Below are 18,951 nucleotides of genomic sequence, written 5' to 3'. Positions count from 1 at the left end.
TGATATGGCCATATGAATGTCTTTTTCTCTGGATGGAGTTTTTTGATACCGGGTCCAAAAATGTTGTGTGGTAATCGGGTTATCGTTGCGTTGGGTGATTATGGTTGGTGCGTTATCTACCGCCGTGTGTATTCGTTCATTTCGTAATTCGTGATCTCAGCCGCAGTGAAAGCATGGTTTCCCCTCATGAAAGGATCAACGGTTTGATGGGAGCTGCAGTTGCTGACAGTGCCGATGGCCATGGGTGCGTTATGTCGATCCCTTTAAAGGTCAGTTGCTGATTGTACTGTTAGGTTCGCAAAGATTGTGTATAAGAGACGATTAGCAGATTCACGTACAGTGGTTCAATATTCAATCATGGGACACATTTTGTCATAGACGAACTTGCCCATCCTTACGAGCTGTTCCTCGATTCTACTACCTGCGGCAGTGATGTTCCTTTTTTTCAGCTTGCTGGCAAGTATAAATTGAACGATACCCCCGGCTAATGAGCCCCTCCAATGAACTTTACGTTTATGTTCGGTCGGTCAGTCTGACATTTACTTCTTGACCAGTATAGGATCTGATACTTCTGTCTGGTTTCAGGTACTGTACGCATTCGACAACAAGCGGATTAACTACAACATTGCGATCCATAACTGTGAAAATCATCGACAGTGGCAGCGGCCTAGTCCATCGCGGTCAAACTTTCCGCCGTCGCCACTTCGTTCTTTACCAATCAGCCAATCCCGGCACTAACCCAGCGTTAACATAATGGTATTGATGCCTTAACAATAAAACTTTATCTCACCTGGAACCGAAACAAATGTGAAATCCCCCTACTATCGCGTCAACTTTAGGTGCGTCCGAGGTGGCACCAGCTCGAGACCGGAACGAAAAAAGGTGTATGATGGAATTCCAAGTTGTGCGTACGACTGGTTTGCGGGTTGGAGGCTTCCTAGCGGCAGTGGCAACGTCCAATCGCCAGGTCAACATTTACGATCTAGTAGGAAATTGTCCGTAGCATCCCTGGTTCACAGAAGAACTGATAGTAGAGCAGTGAGCATATTGATCCCAAGTTCAGAACGATGATACTTAACAAAATACTTATGTGGGGGAGAAGGACGTAAATGTACTATAGTTTCACCTTGAAGAAGGGTACTTCCTGTAACTCGTGAGTAATCGACATATGGTACAGCCTACAGCGCACAGAACGTGGCTGAGGGAAATGCGAGCTGCGCACCCAAAAACATTATAGTCCCTGAAAACGGCCACCTGGGTAATCGTAATAATTAACTCAAAGAAAGCCAGATTTCCTTTTTCTTTCTGAAATAAATATGCTCGACGTATTAAATGAGTATCAAACTCAGAGAGGTGGCTGGGGCACACCGCTGTCCATCCTCTCCGAGACGCTTAGAGGCACGGTTTCGGGCTCGAGAACATGTTCGGGGCGGACGTCGTTACCCCCACCATAACACCGCTCGTCCCGAGCACGTTCTCGAGAGCCGAAACTGTGACACCAAGTATCTCAGAGGATGGTCAGAGGTATGCCTTCCTCTGTGAGCTTGATACTCATTTGATACTTTGAACATACACGAAGAAAAGAAATAGAAACCGTCCCTTTCTTTGAGATTACGATTGACCAGAAGTTGTGGCGTTGTGGAAGCGTGGTGCGACGAATGTTGTAATACAATTGGCTAGCAGTTGTTGGCCGCCAGATGCCGGTATGCTTGCCGCCCAACTCCGCAGAGACGACCGAGAGGAAATTGGCTGAGCAGCCGCGTGAGTGTGATCTGCGAGAGCAAAAGGAAGACTGAAGGAAGTTGTAGCACCTATCATTTGCATTTCGAGCATTGGAATATTTATAGGTCCTTCAACCTCTCCATAATTTTCTCCATATTTTCTTCTCCATAACCGTTCCCAGTCTGCATACACGTGTTGCACTGCAGCAGCCTCTGCATAAAACTCTTTGAAATCCTCGGTCATGTCTGTTAATGAGGCAATGCTCCGTCGTAATCTGTTTCGTCGGCCGAAGGATGTTGTGTCAACATTGCCGCCGAGAATGACCTCACTTAAGTTCGACCCCCAGACATATGGCCATTTTCTAATCACTGGTTCTGGCTTTGATGTGTAGAGTAGTACAACGCTGCTGTACTCCCTACAGTCTACCGCCTCCAAAGAGGGGTGAGCTCGCTCTAGGGTCGTATAGTAGTGCCGGTGGTCCATGCTGCGTAATCTATCTAGTATCTATCTATCTGGTCGCATTTTACCACAGGTGACTGTGTTATAATCAAATAACTTATCTTTAAATAATTGAAAAGACTATAGAGGTAGTGAATCAGAGGGAATATCAGAGTATAGTAGAGATATATCATATAGACCACCAGCTTTCAGGACCCCATCTGCCTGTTAATTAGCCGGCACGGTCTTCAATATTAATACCGCGGCCCGACTAGATCCCAAAAAAAGGACAACCGGCGAATCGGCATAGCTACGTCAAAGTCGTACCCTGCCATGTCGGCCTCGCGAAGAAGCCCTTCCCGATAATATTTATCTGAGCTCGCAATTTCACATCTATGAATACCGCACGGCACACGGTCTCAAGTAAACAGGCTTGGTGGCGTCACCTAGTGTGCTTTGGCCCTCGCAGAAGGAGGCAGGAATACGGGATTCTCCATTTAAGTTACCGGTACTTCTCCGATATCCCCACGATACGAGCCAAAGTTGAGTACCCAGAACCCCTGCGACATGTCCGACATCCCCATCCCCAATTTCACCGCGAGTACAAAGATACAGGTCCTGCATCATTCTGCTCAGGAGTCGACAATGGCGATACCTCCAGAGAGGGCCCTGACATACCCCCGGAGGTTGGCGAGGATGACCTGTCGACAGCCGAGATGACCAGAATCTTGCACACACGTTTCGAAACGAATCGCTCGACGTCGAGATGACACCTTCGTATTCGCAGCGTCAAGTTGGTCTTTGAATCGTGTGGACGTGGGTGAAAGTCGTAGTCCATTTTTAGTTGATACACCTCACTACAGAACCTAATGTAAAGTTAGAACCGAGCACCGATTTTCAAAGAATCGCCCACGCAGTGGTGGATGGGTATAGGAGATTGATGGATATGGTGGAGTTTCATCCCTGTCTTTTTGTCTATCTGTATCTGAGCGTCTCCAATCCTAATTTCTGCATATCCGGTTAATTTTAATTAGGACCGAAGATAGTTAACGGCCCGGAAGAGCCGAGGTGTTGACCGGCCTGCGCGGGTTTGGTCACTTGGTGAGATTTCAATTCTAATTTTCCTCTTCCACTTCCATCACCATCATGTGCTTCAAAGACCTTTTCTTCTCTCCCACCAGCTCTCGTTGCCGGCTGTGCAAACAATCTCATCGAAGAAGATGCAACTACCCACTGACTCCGAAGAATCTAAAATGAATACCATTATCAGCACCAATACCAAGATCCGCATTATTGCTGGCAAACTTTTCAATTCGGATACTCTAACTTTCTCAGAACAGCAAGTTATCGTTGTCGATGGGGAATCTGGGTTGATCATTGACGTTCATGGATGGAGTCAGCAAGACGAGGATGAGGCATCTATACCGACTGTTGACTTGAGGGGAAAGACGGTGCTTCCGGGTTTTGTGGATGTTCATGTTCATAGTACGTATTTACTGTCGAGTATGAACGAGCCCAACCCTAACTTTTGTACAAAGTGTTCCTTCACTCTTATGCAGAGACGCCATGGGATGACCAACTCACGAAGGAGAGCCTCGCGGAAAGGACGATTCGAGCAACGGTACATGCGAAGAAGACATTAATGGTGGGGTTTACTACCGTTCGGCGAGTTGTCAAGCCTTTCTCTTTTGTTTTTAATCAAGATCTAACCAAAGTCTTAAACTAGTGATTTAGGTACTGAAGGTGCTGAAGACGCCGATATCGCGCTACGAAAGTCTCTATCTGGACGGAAACCTTTGATACCGGGTCCCAGGTACTTTTGCGCTAATAGAGCGATTGTTGCGTCGGGTAGTTATGGTTAGTGAGTCGACCAAATGGCCATCTCTTCGTTTGGGATTCACATTATATCCTCGGCTGCAGGCCCAAAAAGCACGAGTCATCCTCATCAAGAAGGTATCGACGGTGTGACAGGGGCTGCAGTTGCTGACGGTGTCGATGGGTGCATTCGGGAGGTGCGAAAACAGATTGGGACGGGTGCTGATTGGGTGAAGGTACGCTAAAACCTTCAACCTCCAATTTCTCGTTTCAGCCGTGATTGAGCAAAACATGTTTTCAATTGCAGGTGTACGCTGGTAAGCACCAGAACGATACTTCGACCCAGTTCAAGAAGATTCACGATAAGCGTTTAATGCCAGACTACAAACCACGTTCCCGAATCGTAGGGGTCTCTCCTCGAGCAGGAACACGAGATATTTCTACCTTCAATGAAGCTGAGCTTAAAGCAATGATCGATACTGCTCACGCTTACGGAGTCAAGATCGCTGCACACGCTCAATCCCTTTCGTCTTTCAAATCCCTTATATCCCTCGGAATTGACTCCATTGAACATTCAGTGGTCAGCTACGGATCCCAAACTGCCTCACTCGCGATCGAAGACCTATTCTCCACCTGGATGAACGAATCCAGCAGAGGTGTCGTCAAATCCCCGTTTTGGATTCCCACTCTTGCGGTATACTATAAAATGGCCCAATTCGCAGGCGACAAAGACCCGCAGAGGAACGTGGCATGGGATAGGGCTTCGAATATGTTCAGGCAAGCCTTGTCAATTGGGTTTGATAGGATCGCATGTGGAGGTGACACAGGCGCGTTTTCGCACGGAGAGAACGCGCTTGAGATGAAGTTGATGGTTCGTTTGGGGGCTGATGTTAAAAAGGTTCTCGGATGGGCGACTTTGAGTGGGTGGGAGTGTGTGAGAGGGATGGATTGGGAGATGTCGGTGATGGAAGCGGACGGTCAAGGTGGAGCTAACGACGTTCGATTTGGATGTATCAAACCTGGGTGGGCGGCTGACATTGTTGCGGTTGGTCGTGATATTGAGAAGGACTTTGAGAGTGCTTTGGATTCTGTGGAATTTGTGATGAAGGAAGGCAGGATTTATAAATGGAAGGGTACTCTGGAGGATTTGAATCACGTATCGGACTTTATCTATAACGACTAGTCATATTACTTGTTTGGTTTACATAAGATACGTACAAATTATTATCTAGTTAAGAGGAAGAAAATCAAAAGGGAGCTTGAGTATGTGTATGTGATCAGGTCTTACACAAACGGTGGCTTTGGACGTAGGGAAAGTCATAATCTAACGGATTCGTATTTTGGGCTAGAGATCAAATGGCATGTACCGTGTGGGACCCACCAGCCTCATAAGGCATCGTCATGATCGACTCGTTTCCAGATAACTGAAGATTGGACCGGGAAGCTACAAGTACGTTGGACGCAACATCCGCCCCGTATTGTTCCGTCATCTCACTGGTACGTACATTTGTCGTCAGCTTCATGCCAAGGGTGGTAGGGAAGCGAAAGCGACGTACTTTGCATAATTATCCATGATCACCGCCATACTACTCAAATCCAACCTATACGCTTTGGGCATCATCCCTTTCCCAAACCTGTATGTAACATGATTCGAACAAAGTAGTCCTGCGACCATAACCACCAATTGTACAGGTATCCAGGCGAAAACTCCCATGTACCACCGCTTCAATGCCATTCGTTGGAAGTTCATGTACTTGAGTTTACACCCAGGCAAGACCGAGCGTGGGTAACAAGTTTGACTGACGGTAGCTTCGATAAAGGGGGAGAAGTAACCGCAACAAGCGAGGTGGTGTTGAATGCGTAATCGACCCTCGACCCCGAGATCTCTCGACCATTGTGAATTTAACTTGCCTTCAAGATTGAAGGAACGTTTGCGGTAGGTGAGGTAACCGGGGATGACAATCAGAATGAAGGTGATCCATGTCATAAAGGTGTAGATGGCGAGGAATGACCGATTATTTAAGAGGATCCCGGCATAACCGATTAGAGCTGTGAGGATCCCGACGCTAGCGGCGACAGTGGAGAGGATGAGCTCGGTGCGATTGCCAACGCGAATAATGTCTGCGGAAGTGAAAACGTTGAACCATGTAAGGAGTGAGAGAATGAGGGCGGTGATAGAGAACATCATGAGCTATAAATGAATGGATTAACCAACTAAAGAGAGGACCGGAAGATTGAAATCACATCCACTCACGAGTGTATTCGTACACAATAAAATCCACTTGAAACGATTCCATTTCATCGCTGGACCAGAGCGAAGCTTAGCCGACTTTCCCCCAAACCAACCAGTGGAAACGCCATCGTAGTCTTCGTCACCCTCGACTGGCATGCGGGCTTCTCCAGCTTTGAAGACTTCTGTGCCTCCGCCTGCCTTTGGAAGTTTACCTTTGCCTTTGCCTACTCGACGTCTAGGATTGGCAGTAGGAGAGATGAGTGCGTCGGAAAACTTTGAAGGGAGATAGTTGACGCTCAAAGAAGCACGAACTCCCCCAGCACGTCCCATGCTGTGGGGAGTTTGAGTGCCACCTCCATGACCAGAAGAGAGCGTCGACGCAGCAGACGATGAAACGAAGCGAGCAGTGCGTGGTGGTTCGAGTTCGTGAACGCTATCGTTGACGCGAGGGCTCATCAGCATGGCTGAAGCTCCCACTAGAGTTGCTGACGGACTGGGAAACCGGTATTAGAGCCGTTGTCGTTGTCGTTGCAGACAAAGGAGACTTTACTAACGTCGCTGAACGTGGCTCAGCTTCCGACATCTGCACAAGCAGATGGGAGAATCAATAGTCCGGTTAGTCATTCAAAGAGATTCCTCACCGGTTTCCAGCCACAATCTCGGAAATAATTCGACCACAATTGCTTCATCTTGGTGAAGGGGGAACTTTACTGATGAAAGAGGAAGCGAGGGATAGAACCATGGTCATTTTTATGCTCTTACGACTCTGCCCTTCGCCTCATGGCCATGCGAACCGAACTTTATCTTAAGCTTTTTCGCTCCGGTTGGCGTTGAATACGTCATGGCTTTACGTATTTTTCTCCTCAACGTCAAGAGAAGGCTGATATCCAGTGAGCCACCATCTGGCCACCACCCCATATGAAACCCCTTGGTAGCATTGACGCTCGAGGTACGTAGACAATATGGACCATGCTCGCCAATCTGCAGAAACAAGAAGAACAAGTAACTCTCCAAAAAAGATTGACCTACCATGAACGCCATTGCATGAGCTCCAAATCATCGGAAGTTTCAGTCATGGTCATGTCATGTCTGTACTGCAGATGCCGTCGAAGCATGAGTCGGCATCGAGGTTCCAACAGAGCGAGAGTGGTGACTAAGCTCATCGCTCCTGCCTTGTCACAGTACTCCACGTTCAACGCTCGCTCAGCATTCGAACCTTTCACTCGTTTTTACACCCACCAACCCACCTCACATAACAATAAACTTTACATCTCGTTTTCTTCTTGAATGCACAGAAACTACCAATACCCACATAGTTTACATCCCAGTTGATTCAGAACTAGTCAATCGAATTATTTCTTGTCAAGTTGTATTTCCACAGCCAACAACATATTAACAAGTGAAGAAACAGCTACTATTGCGAGAGAGTAAATAATTGTCGGAAAATCCCGCCCACCCAGCAGCGTGATCTTTCCTGCGTTCCTGGCCAAGCTAACGCTTGCCCTCAGCCCAACCTACAGCTCCCTCGTACATAGCTCAGACCACGAAAGACGATGTTGGAAATGCTGGAAGCAGTTGTTGCTTCGGCGTCACCGTGGGAATAATTATCGGTCACATGTTGAATGCCGAGTTTGACGTCCCAGACTGCTTGGCAGGGGTTATCGCAAGCTTGCACGGTTCCATCTCTCCCCATTTAAGCTCTATTCAAATATTCAGCTATCGTTCTCCCCTCTAGACTATTTTCCCTCTCTGTTGTATCAGCAGAAATACTGCATTTCATGTACATATTCATATATAATCTACAAAAATCTCATTGGGTTTATATACATACATAGTGCACCTTGGATGTTCATATAAGCCATAACTGATTATATACTCTATAAATCTCACATATATTATAAAAATACAGCCAATGTGGGCAGCATGAATTTCACACAACAATATGAATAATTATGATCCAGCTGGTCCAGTGTTGAAAAAAAAATAGATTGTATTGTGATTCTGTGGTATGTAACTACATAAAAGTGAAGGGCATGAGGTGTGAGAGCGTAATTGAGGATAGAGTACGTGGAAGTGAAAGGAAATCCAGACAACACATGAGTACTTGGATGCATACAAATGACAATCTTGTGGTGAAGTTGTTTGGCAGGCCATCTATTTGTACTCAAATTGGCCCTAATTAAAAAGGCTATTTGTGCAATGACTTAGGAGTTAGATTTGTAAGGAGAACAGGACGGACACATGATTGATCGAGCCCCAGAGGCAGAAATCTGGATTCTGAATGTCAATTGAGCTAGATTGGTGGGGGAAGGGGGAAGATGCACCATCAGTTGAGTATTAGATGGCAGAGGTTGAAATCTGAGTGGTACATGTTCAATTAGTTAGATTTGTGAGGAGTAGCAAACAGCATGGGTCACTAAATCTGAGATTAATACTGCAGGTTACAGCAGGTTGGACTGACACAGCCTTCATGAAACCTGCAATTGTCCTGCTGATCTGTACTTACATATATACATAATATTGAAATGTGTGAATTGGGTTTCTGAGGTGAAAAGACTCTAAAGAAAGAAATCTCCCAAATCAAACACTCAATAACCAACAAGCATCTGAGATGAGGGTTGCATGGTGTCAAAGGTTCTTCCATTTCCAATGCAATTCTGAAGTGGATTCAACTCAAATTCTTTATTATTAGCAACCTTGGAAATAAGATTCTTAGTTGTCTGAAGCCTAGGAAAGTGGGATACAGGGGTTTTATTCAACATCCTCAGAGGGTGTGGAGATAATGTATATATATAACTTCAAACAGAGGGTGGCAGATGCAATAAAAAACACTTCTGAAATGAACTTGGCACAGTGATATAAGAAATGACTTCATACAATGCAACTTCAGATGTTTTCAGACAGACAGACAGACAATGTAGAACACAATAGATCAATTCCAGCCATAAACGTAACCCTGGGTGTATTATTGACCAGATCTAAGACAGTTTGACTCAGGAAGGTGTTGTCCAATAACTTGGGCTACTGTCAAGACTCCATCATTCTTCTTTGCTGTCTGATACTTTCCAATTATTTCTGATTTTATTATCTTTTACTTATCCTTCTACTTATCTTCCAGTCTCAGATCTTCTTGAGTCCAATCCCTTTCTGTATATCCTTAGCACTATAGCATATTATGATAGAACTAAACAAGAGGACTCGAGTCTGAATATGATTCTTACAGTAAACTAGCATAAAAATAGTATAAAAGCAGTCTACATGGCCACAGATAAAGTAAGTACTACCCCCACAAGTATTATACCTTGGCATAGAAAAGTCTTGAGTGAACTGCCCATGTATAGTGCCCTCTTAACACCAATAGAGAGATTTACTCTGTTTCTGTACATGTCACAGATTCAATGTATTATTCCTACCTTATATTATCTCATCTATGCTATATGTTTATCTTATCTTATTGCTAGATATTCCAAAGATGGTGTGGACCATTAGACTTGTTCTAGACCATTCTAGACACTTCAAGATTGTGGATGATATAAAGGGGAATTATGTTAGATCTAGCAACAGCCTTGGCAAGCTAGATGTCTAGATGTTGATCCTTGTTGCCAAGCATGCTTGAGCTACCCAGTGTACTATATATTTACTCAGTGTTATCCACTGCACCATATGGTTTCCCAGTGTTATCCAGTGTACCATATGGTTTTCCAGATTGTTGCTAAGGAACCATTGTTCCCTGGAATGTACCTGGAGTTTTCCAATCAGACAATTACCAAGCACACCATGTGCTACTATTCAAATAGAGTATTAGAGGTCTTAGTATAGTATCTGGGGTCCTAGATAGAATCCATGTATATAAGCTGGACAGTCTGAGCTTTAGAGCCTCAGACCCAACAACATCTTTTGTCTTCATACAACATCTCTGTGCTCTCTCTAAGCTTCACTCCTGATCTTCTTCTTCCACTCTACTATAACACATTAAGAAGACCAGGTGAGTTACAGATTTGTGTTTACTTATGCCATTTGCCTTGCCTACTGGAATGCCTAAATCCAACATGAAGCTTCCTATGAAAGTTGTAAACTATGGAGATTGTGATTTCAGATGAAGTCAAGGGTATGTTCAGGATTTCCAAAGTTCAGAAGTGGAGGATGATGTGGAACTTTGAAAATCTTGAACATGCCCTTGACTTCATCTGAAATCACAATCTCCATGGTTTACAACTTTCATAGGAAACTTCATGTTGGATTTAGGCATTATAGTAGACAAGACAAATGGCATAAGTAAACACAAATCTGTAACTCACCTGGTTTCTTGATGTGTTATAGTAGAGTGGAAAATGATCAGGAGTGAAGCTTAGAGAGAGCACAGGGATGTTGTATGAAGACAAAAAATCTTGTTAAGTCTCTTGACAGCAGACTGTCCATATTCCCCTTCCTCTCTTTATATACAGTTTTTTAATAAATAATAGTGAAAGTCTAAAATATCTAGAAAACTCAGAAATAATCATGAAGTCCTTTCAATTGAACAGAAACTCATCTAATCAGATATAATACAAGAGATTTGTGTATGAAACTATGAAGAAAGTAAAAAAATGAGAGTCTCTATCCATATCTATATTACGATAATTTCAACAAGACATCTCCAAAGTTCCCAAATCCTCTATATTCCCTTAAAACTATGCCTTCTGTTTCTCTCTTGTTTTTCTTTCCAATAAGGAAGAGTTCCAATATTTGTTTTAGACATTTCTCCTATATCCTTATGTTTAGAGACAGACATTATATGTACTTTGCATGGTCTAGGCTTCCTTGTTTCCCTTTTCTTTTTCCTTATAGATATTATATAATTTCGATATTCCCTATCCTAAATCTGTATATCTGATCATTTATCTAATATAAATATTTCCATCTGAATGTTTATAGTCCAAATAGTCCAACTATACTTTGGTAAAGTCGAAAATATAGTAAAAATGTCGAAGATATGGAGAAATCTATTTCAGAGATACCAAAGAACTCTTAATTAGGTATAGTACATGTCAATCAGATACAAAACTGGATTGCCCTTGGTGGACACAAATACAATCGTATGTTCAAATCAATCTTATCATATCACTGTTCAATGACAGGGCAAATCACTCTATTGGGTGTCAAGAGGAGCTACACATGGGCAACTCACTCAGGACTTTCCTACACATGGGTAGTACTTTCTTTATCTACAGTTACATGGGCTGCTTTTATACTACTCTATGCTAGCTTAATAATCATGGCCTCACTTGGCTCATTATCAGAGAGAACGCACTGTAGCTCAGAATCCATGCAGTTTTCCTTCATCATACAAGGAGATCTTGCTGCTAAAGACTGCTACATGTACAGAATCCTGTCTACAGAGCTTTTCTGTACTCATATCATATGTTTTGGACTAGTCTAGACTGTCCTTCATTCTTGATATTTGTCAGGAGGGTGAACCGCTATCGCACTGAAAATCGGATTTGACCCTAAAATGCATATTTTTAATCATTTTAATAACATTTGAGTTATAAAATAAGGGAATGTAGGACTAGGGTGAGCCCAAATTACTAGTCAAAGCACAAGCCTCTATGTGAGACTTTAGCAGTACGAAAAGTACGGAATTAGAAAGATGAGAGACTTCACGAGGTTTCAAAAACGGTAGAAACCTCAAGAAGCAGCCTCTTAAAAACCTTCGTCTTTTGAATAGAAGGCCTCGTCTTACTTGCGGAATGCTTGGGGTGAACATAGGGAATTTATTGAACACTTTACTTTGACTTCACGAAGTATTGTTGGACAACTCAGACTTAAAGGAATTAACGAAGGATATATCGGACAAAGGACCTACATGCGGATCTAGGATAGAAATATCCAGCTCCCATGAAGTCATAGGAAAAAGGAAAGGATTACAATGTTCTGAAAACAAAGGAAATCTAGACCTCGCGAGGTTGACATGACAGTTGTTACCAAAGACAGGAACTCAGGAAATATGTCATGAGCAGCGACTGGTTCCTTTCCTTATTTAGAGGACAACAGGACGAGGGTGACATAGGAGATATGTTTCCAAGGATATGTGGGCAACTCGGAGACCTTGGGAAGTCTAGGCTCTGTCATCGTAACATGGATACAGACAGGGGATTCTTGGCTTATTATTTTATTCATGGTTTCTGGCACAATCTCTTGTATTATGCCTGATTAGGCGAGTTTCTGTTTGACTGAAAGGGATTTTATTATTATTCTCAAGTTTACTACATATCTTGGACTTTTATTATTTTTATTTCGAAAAGTGTATATAAGGAGGGTAGCAGGAATTTTCCCCCCAGCAGCCTACGAGTGGAGACGCAGTTCACCTACTAGGACTAGCTCAAGGATTTTACCTTTGCCCCTCACTTCGTCGAAGTTTGGTGTTTTGTGTTTGGATTGATTTGGACCTATTGCAATTTGGATTTGATTGGATTGTTATTGGAATTGAACTTGGATTTTGAAGTCAATTTGGACTTATATTGAATTGGAATTGCATTTGGACTTGATCGGAAATTTGAACTTGAACTTGAACTTCGCGAAGTCTTGAGAAAAGCTTTGTTGAATCCTTATTGTTGAAATATTGAATTAGTGTTTTGTCTTGTCATTTGATAAGAAGGAATAGAAACTTGATTGAATCTTAAAAACCAAATATCTCTATATTCTCTCTTTCTTAGTGCCTCTTAGTGCAAACTAAAGCCTTAAGAATACCGACCTCCACCCCTTACACTTGTGTATACTCTTCTTGGTGTGGTTTTGGTTTGCGCACTTCGTGCTTGAGGTGTGTTTGCTAGCCATATTTAGTGGTGTTACACAGAGTTATTACCGCCTATACATATGCCAGGCCTCGAGCCCTAACGCTGAGGATAGCATACACCTACAACAACCCAACACCCACATAGGGCATGCTCCGAGGGGTACCAACCCCCAGTACTCTGACCTACTACGAGATCGTACTCCAGACTAATGTTGGTGAACCATCCTACAAACATATCGGCAATAGAGGATGACAAGAGCTGGTGATCAAGGAGAACAAATAATGATGATGTCCGATATCGTGAATATCCGTGAATTGTGTGGTGAACTGTACGACGAATCACACTCCTATAACAAGAGTGAACCTTGGGCAATGAGAGCGTCCTGTGATGAGAACCATATTCTTATGGGCTGGTACTCTAATGACGACGAGAGCATACAATAGACGGTACCCAATGTACACCAATGTAGTGTACCACATACCTAATCTATATGTAGCCCATCCTGTACTCTAATACAAAGGAAGGGACTCTAGGACGAGTCTGGACCATGACTGGACAGTGAGTCCCCTAAGGATGACAAGAGCTGGCAACCAAGGAGAATGAATAATGATGATGTCCGATAATAGGCGAAGTATACCACTCAAGAGTCAAGCTAATATCAGAGCTATGGAAGTAGCACCAACACCAAATCAACCCAAAAACTAGTAAACCTCCGTGTAAAGTCTATCAATAACTCTACACACCAGGAAGGATTGCAAGGGTGGACTGCTTGGCAAAGGTTACACACAAGATCACAGTCTCAATAACGTATGAAGGTCTTATAAAATCAATTTGTAACTGCAAGTGTAAAACACCACAGCTACAGGGGTTCTAGGGTTTGTAGGGGCTCTGTTTATTGTCCAGTGGACTAAGTGGGACTGTGAATTTCATCTACAGTAAGACTAATTCGAACAATTGGAGACTATTGCCCTCGACGGACATGAAAACTAAGTCCTCGGCAGACACGAACGCTAAGACCCTCGATGGATCACGAAACAGTAATCAAGACCTCGGCGGCCTACGGACGGATAGTTCTCTAGTTTTGACCTCGACGGTCTCGTATAGTTCAAATCAAATCTTATCGTTTCACTGCACAAAGACAGGGCAAATCTCTCTATTGGTGTCAAGAGCAGTTACTCACGGGCAACTCGCTCAGGACTTTCCTATGCACAGGTAGTACTTTTTTATCTACAGATACATGAGCTGCTTTTATACTACTTCTATGCTAGCTTTGTAATTCTATCTCTACTTGTTTCATCTCTAAAAATAATGCACCGTAGCTATGAATCCATGCGGAATCTTATCGCTAGGGACCACTACATGTGCATAATCTCATCTACGGAGCTTTTCCGTATCCGAATCATATGTTTTGGACCAATCTGGACTGTTCTTCATTCTTGTTTCAGCATGTAGAATGGACCTACATAGGCGTACCATATGGTATTTCCTGCCTACGGACCTTATCCTGCATTTCGATGTTATCAAATCATATGGACTTTGTGTGTCCAAGTGGTTCCAGCATATGGATCCCGAGTTCCGAACTCCCGTAGCACATGAACAGTGCGGACTCCGAGATCTGTTGTTCATTCCTGCCTGGTTTCTAGGTACTCTATCTGTGATCTGGGATCTGTATCATGTCTTTTTGTCTTTTCCTCAGATCGGGACTCGATCTACGGTCATATCAAATTTCTCCTAGTCTGCGTGGTCCTATGTCCGATTTCTTGTCAACTAAATCCCCCGTAGAAGTAGATACTCCTAGTATGATGGTCTTTAGACTCCGTTAAGTTCTGCTATGAACGGTTCTGTGAAGACTACAAGTCTTCTAATAGTACAATCCCTTGATATGCCAGTGCATAGTAGAATGTAGAGAGTAGAACTCGGTGAATTACTGCTTAAGTCCTCTGCTCATAGTGTTCTACAGGTTTCAAATGGTCATACAGTTTTCTGACATGATCTACGGCTCCCTCTAACTGGTCTAGCTGCGCCTACGGCACATTCTACTAGCGGCACTAGCTTTAACTAGCAATTCGGGCTCATTCTAGTTCTTAATACGATAAATATCGCTCCGTAGCACAGTTTAAAGTGCAAAAAGAACCTTGTAGCATAGTCAACTAAGTCGCATTAGTGCACTTCATGCTTGAGGTGTGTTTTCCAGTCCTATTAGTAGGGCGTTCCAAGTGTTATTACCGTGTGGTGAACTGTATGTCGAACCATACTCCTATAATGAGAGTAGACCTTCAGCAATGAGAGTGTCCTGTGATGAGGACTGTATCCTCATGAGCCGGTACTCCAATGACAACGAGAGTATACGATAGATGGTATCCAACGTACACCAATGTAGTGTACCACATACCTAATCCATGTGTACCCCATCCTGTACTCTAACACAAGAGAAGGGACTCTAGGACGAGTCCGGATGACAATTAGACAGTGAGTCCTCTAATAAAGGCAACCTGGATAATGTAGAGTGACAGAGTGAATGGGGCAGAGGCAAAAGGTAAAGATAGGAAAGGATAAAGATAGGAAAGGACAAAGGACAAAGGACAAAGGAGATCAAATTCTAGGGAACTATCTACCATTAAGTACTCCTTATATACCTATCTAATAGAAAGGGTTGTACTCCTATACCGATGACCCCTTCTCTAAGATTAGGAGTACTCTCCTATGAATCGACTCTTTCACATGACATTCCCCTTGATCGTATGTCGAGTCTGACTGCAATTGACTCTATAGGCAGAAAAGTTGATGGTAGGGTGCTACCCCTGGTTCAGTTCATGACATTGAGCATTTTTGATGTCATAAAGTATTGCAAGTTTCAATGATCTGTCCACATTTTGAACTGTACACTGTTCATCAGGTAATGTCTCCACTCTGATAGTGTATACATAATAGCCAACATTTCCTTGTCATGAATGTTGTAATTTTGCTTGGTTTCATTTAAACCTTTCGATAGGAACGCAATTGGTACCCATCCATCATCCTGTTTTTGGGACAGGATTGCTCCCGTTGCAAAGTTTGAGCTGTCTGCTTTGACCCTAAATGGTGCTAATGGCACAAAAATCTACTACCAGGTGCAGCAAAACACACTCCAAGCACAAAGTGCACAAAACCAAAACCAACACTAGCAATTAGTGTAGTTGATTTGTGGAGGTCGGTATCAAAGGACACTCTTAGCAAGGTTCACTGAGAACTCTAAGCTAAGACTTCAAAGGTGGGGTTTTATATGGTTCAAACAAATTTCAATTCTGCGTTCAACAATTCACAATAACAAAGGCTTTCTACGAAGTTCACTACTTCAATGAGGTGTTCCAATCTTTCCAAGTTCATTAGACCAATTAAATTCAGTTCAAATTCAAGTCACAGCGACTCTACAAGTCCAAATGTTCCAATTACCAAAGTGGCAACAATTCAAATCAAATTTCAAAGTCCAAATCAAATCTTTTCCGAATACAACACCAATTTTGAAGAAGTGGGGCAAAGTATGGGCCAGAGTCCCCTAGTGAAAGCACTTAGGCTTCTGGCATAGGTGTCAGGAGTTGATCCTTGGGTGAGGCGAGCTGACAATCAAAGGGGAAAAGAATGACTCCTAGGTAGGATTGACCAGACAAGAGTGAAGTTCTACAGTACACTTGGAGTACTTATATACTACACTACTTGAGGGGTAAGGGGGGGAAGGGGCCTCCCTATCTACGATGGTCTACGGCGATTGCGAGTCGGACAGAGTGGTTGGCGGTGAGGGGCTGAAGGAATCAAAGGGAGGACGATCACAGAGATCGGGATGATCAAGTGCAAGGGTGGGAGGAGTCGCAATAGCACATGAGATGCTATGGAGGAGTACTCAGAGTACGGCAAGTTCATGACAATAGGTTTCTGGGGAAATACTGCTGCTACCACCCCTCCTTATATACGCTTTTTCAAATAAATAATAATCACAAGTCAAAGATATAGTAAAAAGTCAAAAATATAGAGAAATCCCTTTCAGAGATACCAAAGTACCCTTAATCAGGTATAGTACATGTCGATTAGATATAAAACTGTCCAGAATATAATATTTCTTATTTTTTTCCGTATTATTTTCTTTTATTCCTATTCCAAGTTGGATATCTTCGACATGTTTAATCTGAAGATGCTCCTGACCCCTTTATGTTTCCAAGGTGAGTCCCCAAGGGATCTCTTGTTCTCTCTTGTTCTATCTGATCTGGAATAGTCCGAAACATATTGATCTACATTCCAGGGGTTGTTTCTATGGTTCTTTCCTGGTAGAATATCCTTTCTGACCAGACATCGACAATATCCACCCTCTTTTTCTGTTTCTAGCTGTAAGTTACAGTCACCAGCATTATTTCTGTTCCTTTAAGTCTGAAATAGACTTTAGATAGTTACATTGGTCCAATTGTTACCTCCAGATGTACTTCTAAGAGTTACTTCTGTCTTTTTCAACCAATATCAAAGAAATCAATAAATTGATAGTACAATCAAATGTCCCCTTGTTTGCTACGAGTATTTGCGGGTGAGACAAGGCCTATGCAAATGAATAAAAGTTTTTAAAGGCTGCTCCATCATAGTCTGGAAAGTTGCAGGAGAGTTTGTCAGGCCAAATAACATCACCAAGGGTTCGAAAAGGCCTTGGTTAGTTACAAATGCTGCCTTCTGTTCATCTCCCTTAATTCTGATGTTATTATACCCCCATCGCACATCTAACTTCGTGAAAATCTTGGCGTTACGAAGCTCATAGAGTATGTTGGAAACCAAAGGAATGGGGTATTGGTTTTTTATAGTCATTGTGTTGAGCCTTCGATAGTCCTGTACTGAATGCAATTTCCCACCCTTTTTCTTCACAGAGAAGAAAGGTGAGGATATCGGGATTTAGATGGACAAATGCACACTATCTTCAGATGTTCCTCTATAAACACATTGAGTTCTTTCTGTTCCTCTGTTGATAGCAGATACAGTTTGCTTTTGAAGGGTTCTAAGCCTTCTTTGAGTTTGATGGCATGGTCCCACTTCCTTTGCTCGGATAAGGAGTCAAAATCTCCCTTTTCAAACACTGAGCAGTACTTCTCAAGGTACTCCAGGGGTACCATCTCTTCTATCGTCTTCTTTCCTTGTTCTTGCACATACTGGGCAGCTAACTCTGCCACAATGCTCTTTGCTGTGCGAATCTGTTCCATTCTTTTGTCATCGAAGCGAATTTGTGTCATGAAGATTTGATCCTCCTTTTTGATGTCTTCACTATCCTCCTCTTTCCATATTTGCCACATTCAACAACGCTTACACTCTGGTGGGCACTGATTGAACTGAAGGGTCCCCTTTTTCCAATCCACCATTGGATTATGATGCCAAAGCCAGTTGTATCCTATAATCACATCGCTTTTGCCTGTATCAGTTACAGCAAATGTGGTGACCTTGGTGTGGTCTTGAATTGTAATTCAAAGTTTGACTGTGTGGAAAATCCTTCCTGCACAATTATAAGTCCCATCAGCATTGTAGACAAGGACTGGTCGAGCCAATTCATTCGGCTTGAGTCCCTTATCCATAGTGAACACTCTATTGATGTAGCAGTCTGCAGCCCCACAATCAAGAAGTGCTTCAGTAACAAACCCCTTGTGTGAGTTAAGGGTCTCCAACACTGTGGGTACTAACACAAAGTCCCCTTGAATTTTCCAGATCCACCAAACAGACTCTTCCAGTTGCTCTATGGCTGAGAGTGCATCTTAAACAGTCATCAGGAGGATGTCACACACTAAGTTGTTGTTGACTTCGGGTGCTCTGCTTGTATATGCCCACTTCTTCAAGAGGTGTTGTCCTTTTTTCTCATAATGGCATAAGTTCCAATAAATCCAATATGTGTCTCTTCTTGATTGATATGGGGTAAGGGAGTTCAGGGGTACTGGTTCTAGGAGGTACTCAAGCAGGTACTCGCCGTGG

At 43.1% G+C, this 18,951-nt stretch overlaps 4 protein-coding genes across 4 annotated transcripts; 2 read left to right on the top strand and 2 right to left on the bottom strand.

Annotated features, from left to right (window-relative positions):
• Positions 1 to 60: 60 nt before the first annotated feature.
• Positions 61 to 378, top strand: E1B28_001998 (uncharacterized protein; the record flags this gene model as incomplete). The annotated part of the gene is made up of 3 exons (XM_043147979.1): positions 61 to 107; positions 161 to 244; positions 294 to 378. 3 exons carry the CDS (start codon positions 61 to 63, stop codon positions 376 to 378), a joined length of 216 nt encoding a protein of 71 aa, XP_043016693.1.
• Positions 379 to 1,611: 1,233 nt separating this feature from the next.
• On the bottom strand, positions 1,612 to 1,965 carry E1B28_001997 (uncharacterized protein; the record flags this gene model as incomplete). The annotated part of the gene is made up of 1 exon (XM_043147978.1): positions 1,612 to 1,965. One exon carries the CDS (start codon positions 1,963 to 1,965, stop codon positions 1,612 to 1,614), a length of 354 nt encoding a protein of 117 aa, XP_043016692.1.
• Positions 1,966 to 3,286: 1,321 nt separating this feature from the next.
• On the top strand, positions 3,287 to 5,217 carry E1B28_001996 (uncharacterized protein). The gene is made up of 6 exons (XM_043147977.1): positions 3,287 to 3,645; positions 3,699 to 3,825; positions 3,887 to 4,017; positions 4,081 to 4,211; positions 4,283 to 4,292; positions 4,356 to 5,217. Exons 1-6 carry the CDS (start codon positions 3,381 to 3,383, stop codon positions 5,156 to 5,158), a joined length of 1,467 nt encoding a protein of 488 aa, XP_043016691.1. The 5' UTR covers positions 3,287 to 3,380; the 3' UTR covers positions 5,159 to 5,217.
• Positions 5,218 to 5,268: 51 nt separating this feature from the next.
• Positions 5,269 to 6,670, bottom strand: E1B28_001995 (uncharacterized protein; the record flags this gene model as incomplete). The annotated part of the gene is made up of 3 exons (XM_043147976.1): positions 5,269 to 5,469; positions 5,532 to 6,166; positions 6,230 to 6,670. 3 exons carry the CDS (start codon positions 6,668 to 6,670, stop codon positions 5,328 to 5,330), a joined length of 1,218 nt encoding a protein of 405 aa, XP_043016690.1. The 3' UTR covers positions 5,269 to 5,327.
• Between the last annotated feature and the right edge of the window lie 12,281 nt (positions 6,671 to 18,951).

The sequence above is a fragment of the Marasmius oreades genome, chromosome 1 (assembly GCF_018924745.1).
Source record: "Marasmius oreades isolate 03SP1 chromosome 1, whole genome shotgun sequence".
Classification (NCBI taxonomy): Eukaryota; Fungi; Basidiomycota; class Agaricomycetes; order Agaricales; family Marasmiaceae; genus Marasmius; species Marasmius oreades.
Note: the sequence above shows the minus strand (reverse complement) of the source record. Positions and strands in the feature narration are given on the sequence as shown.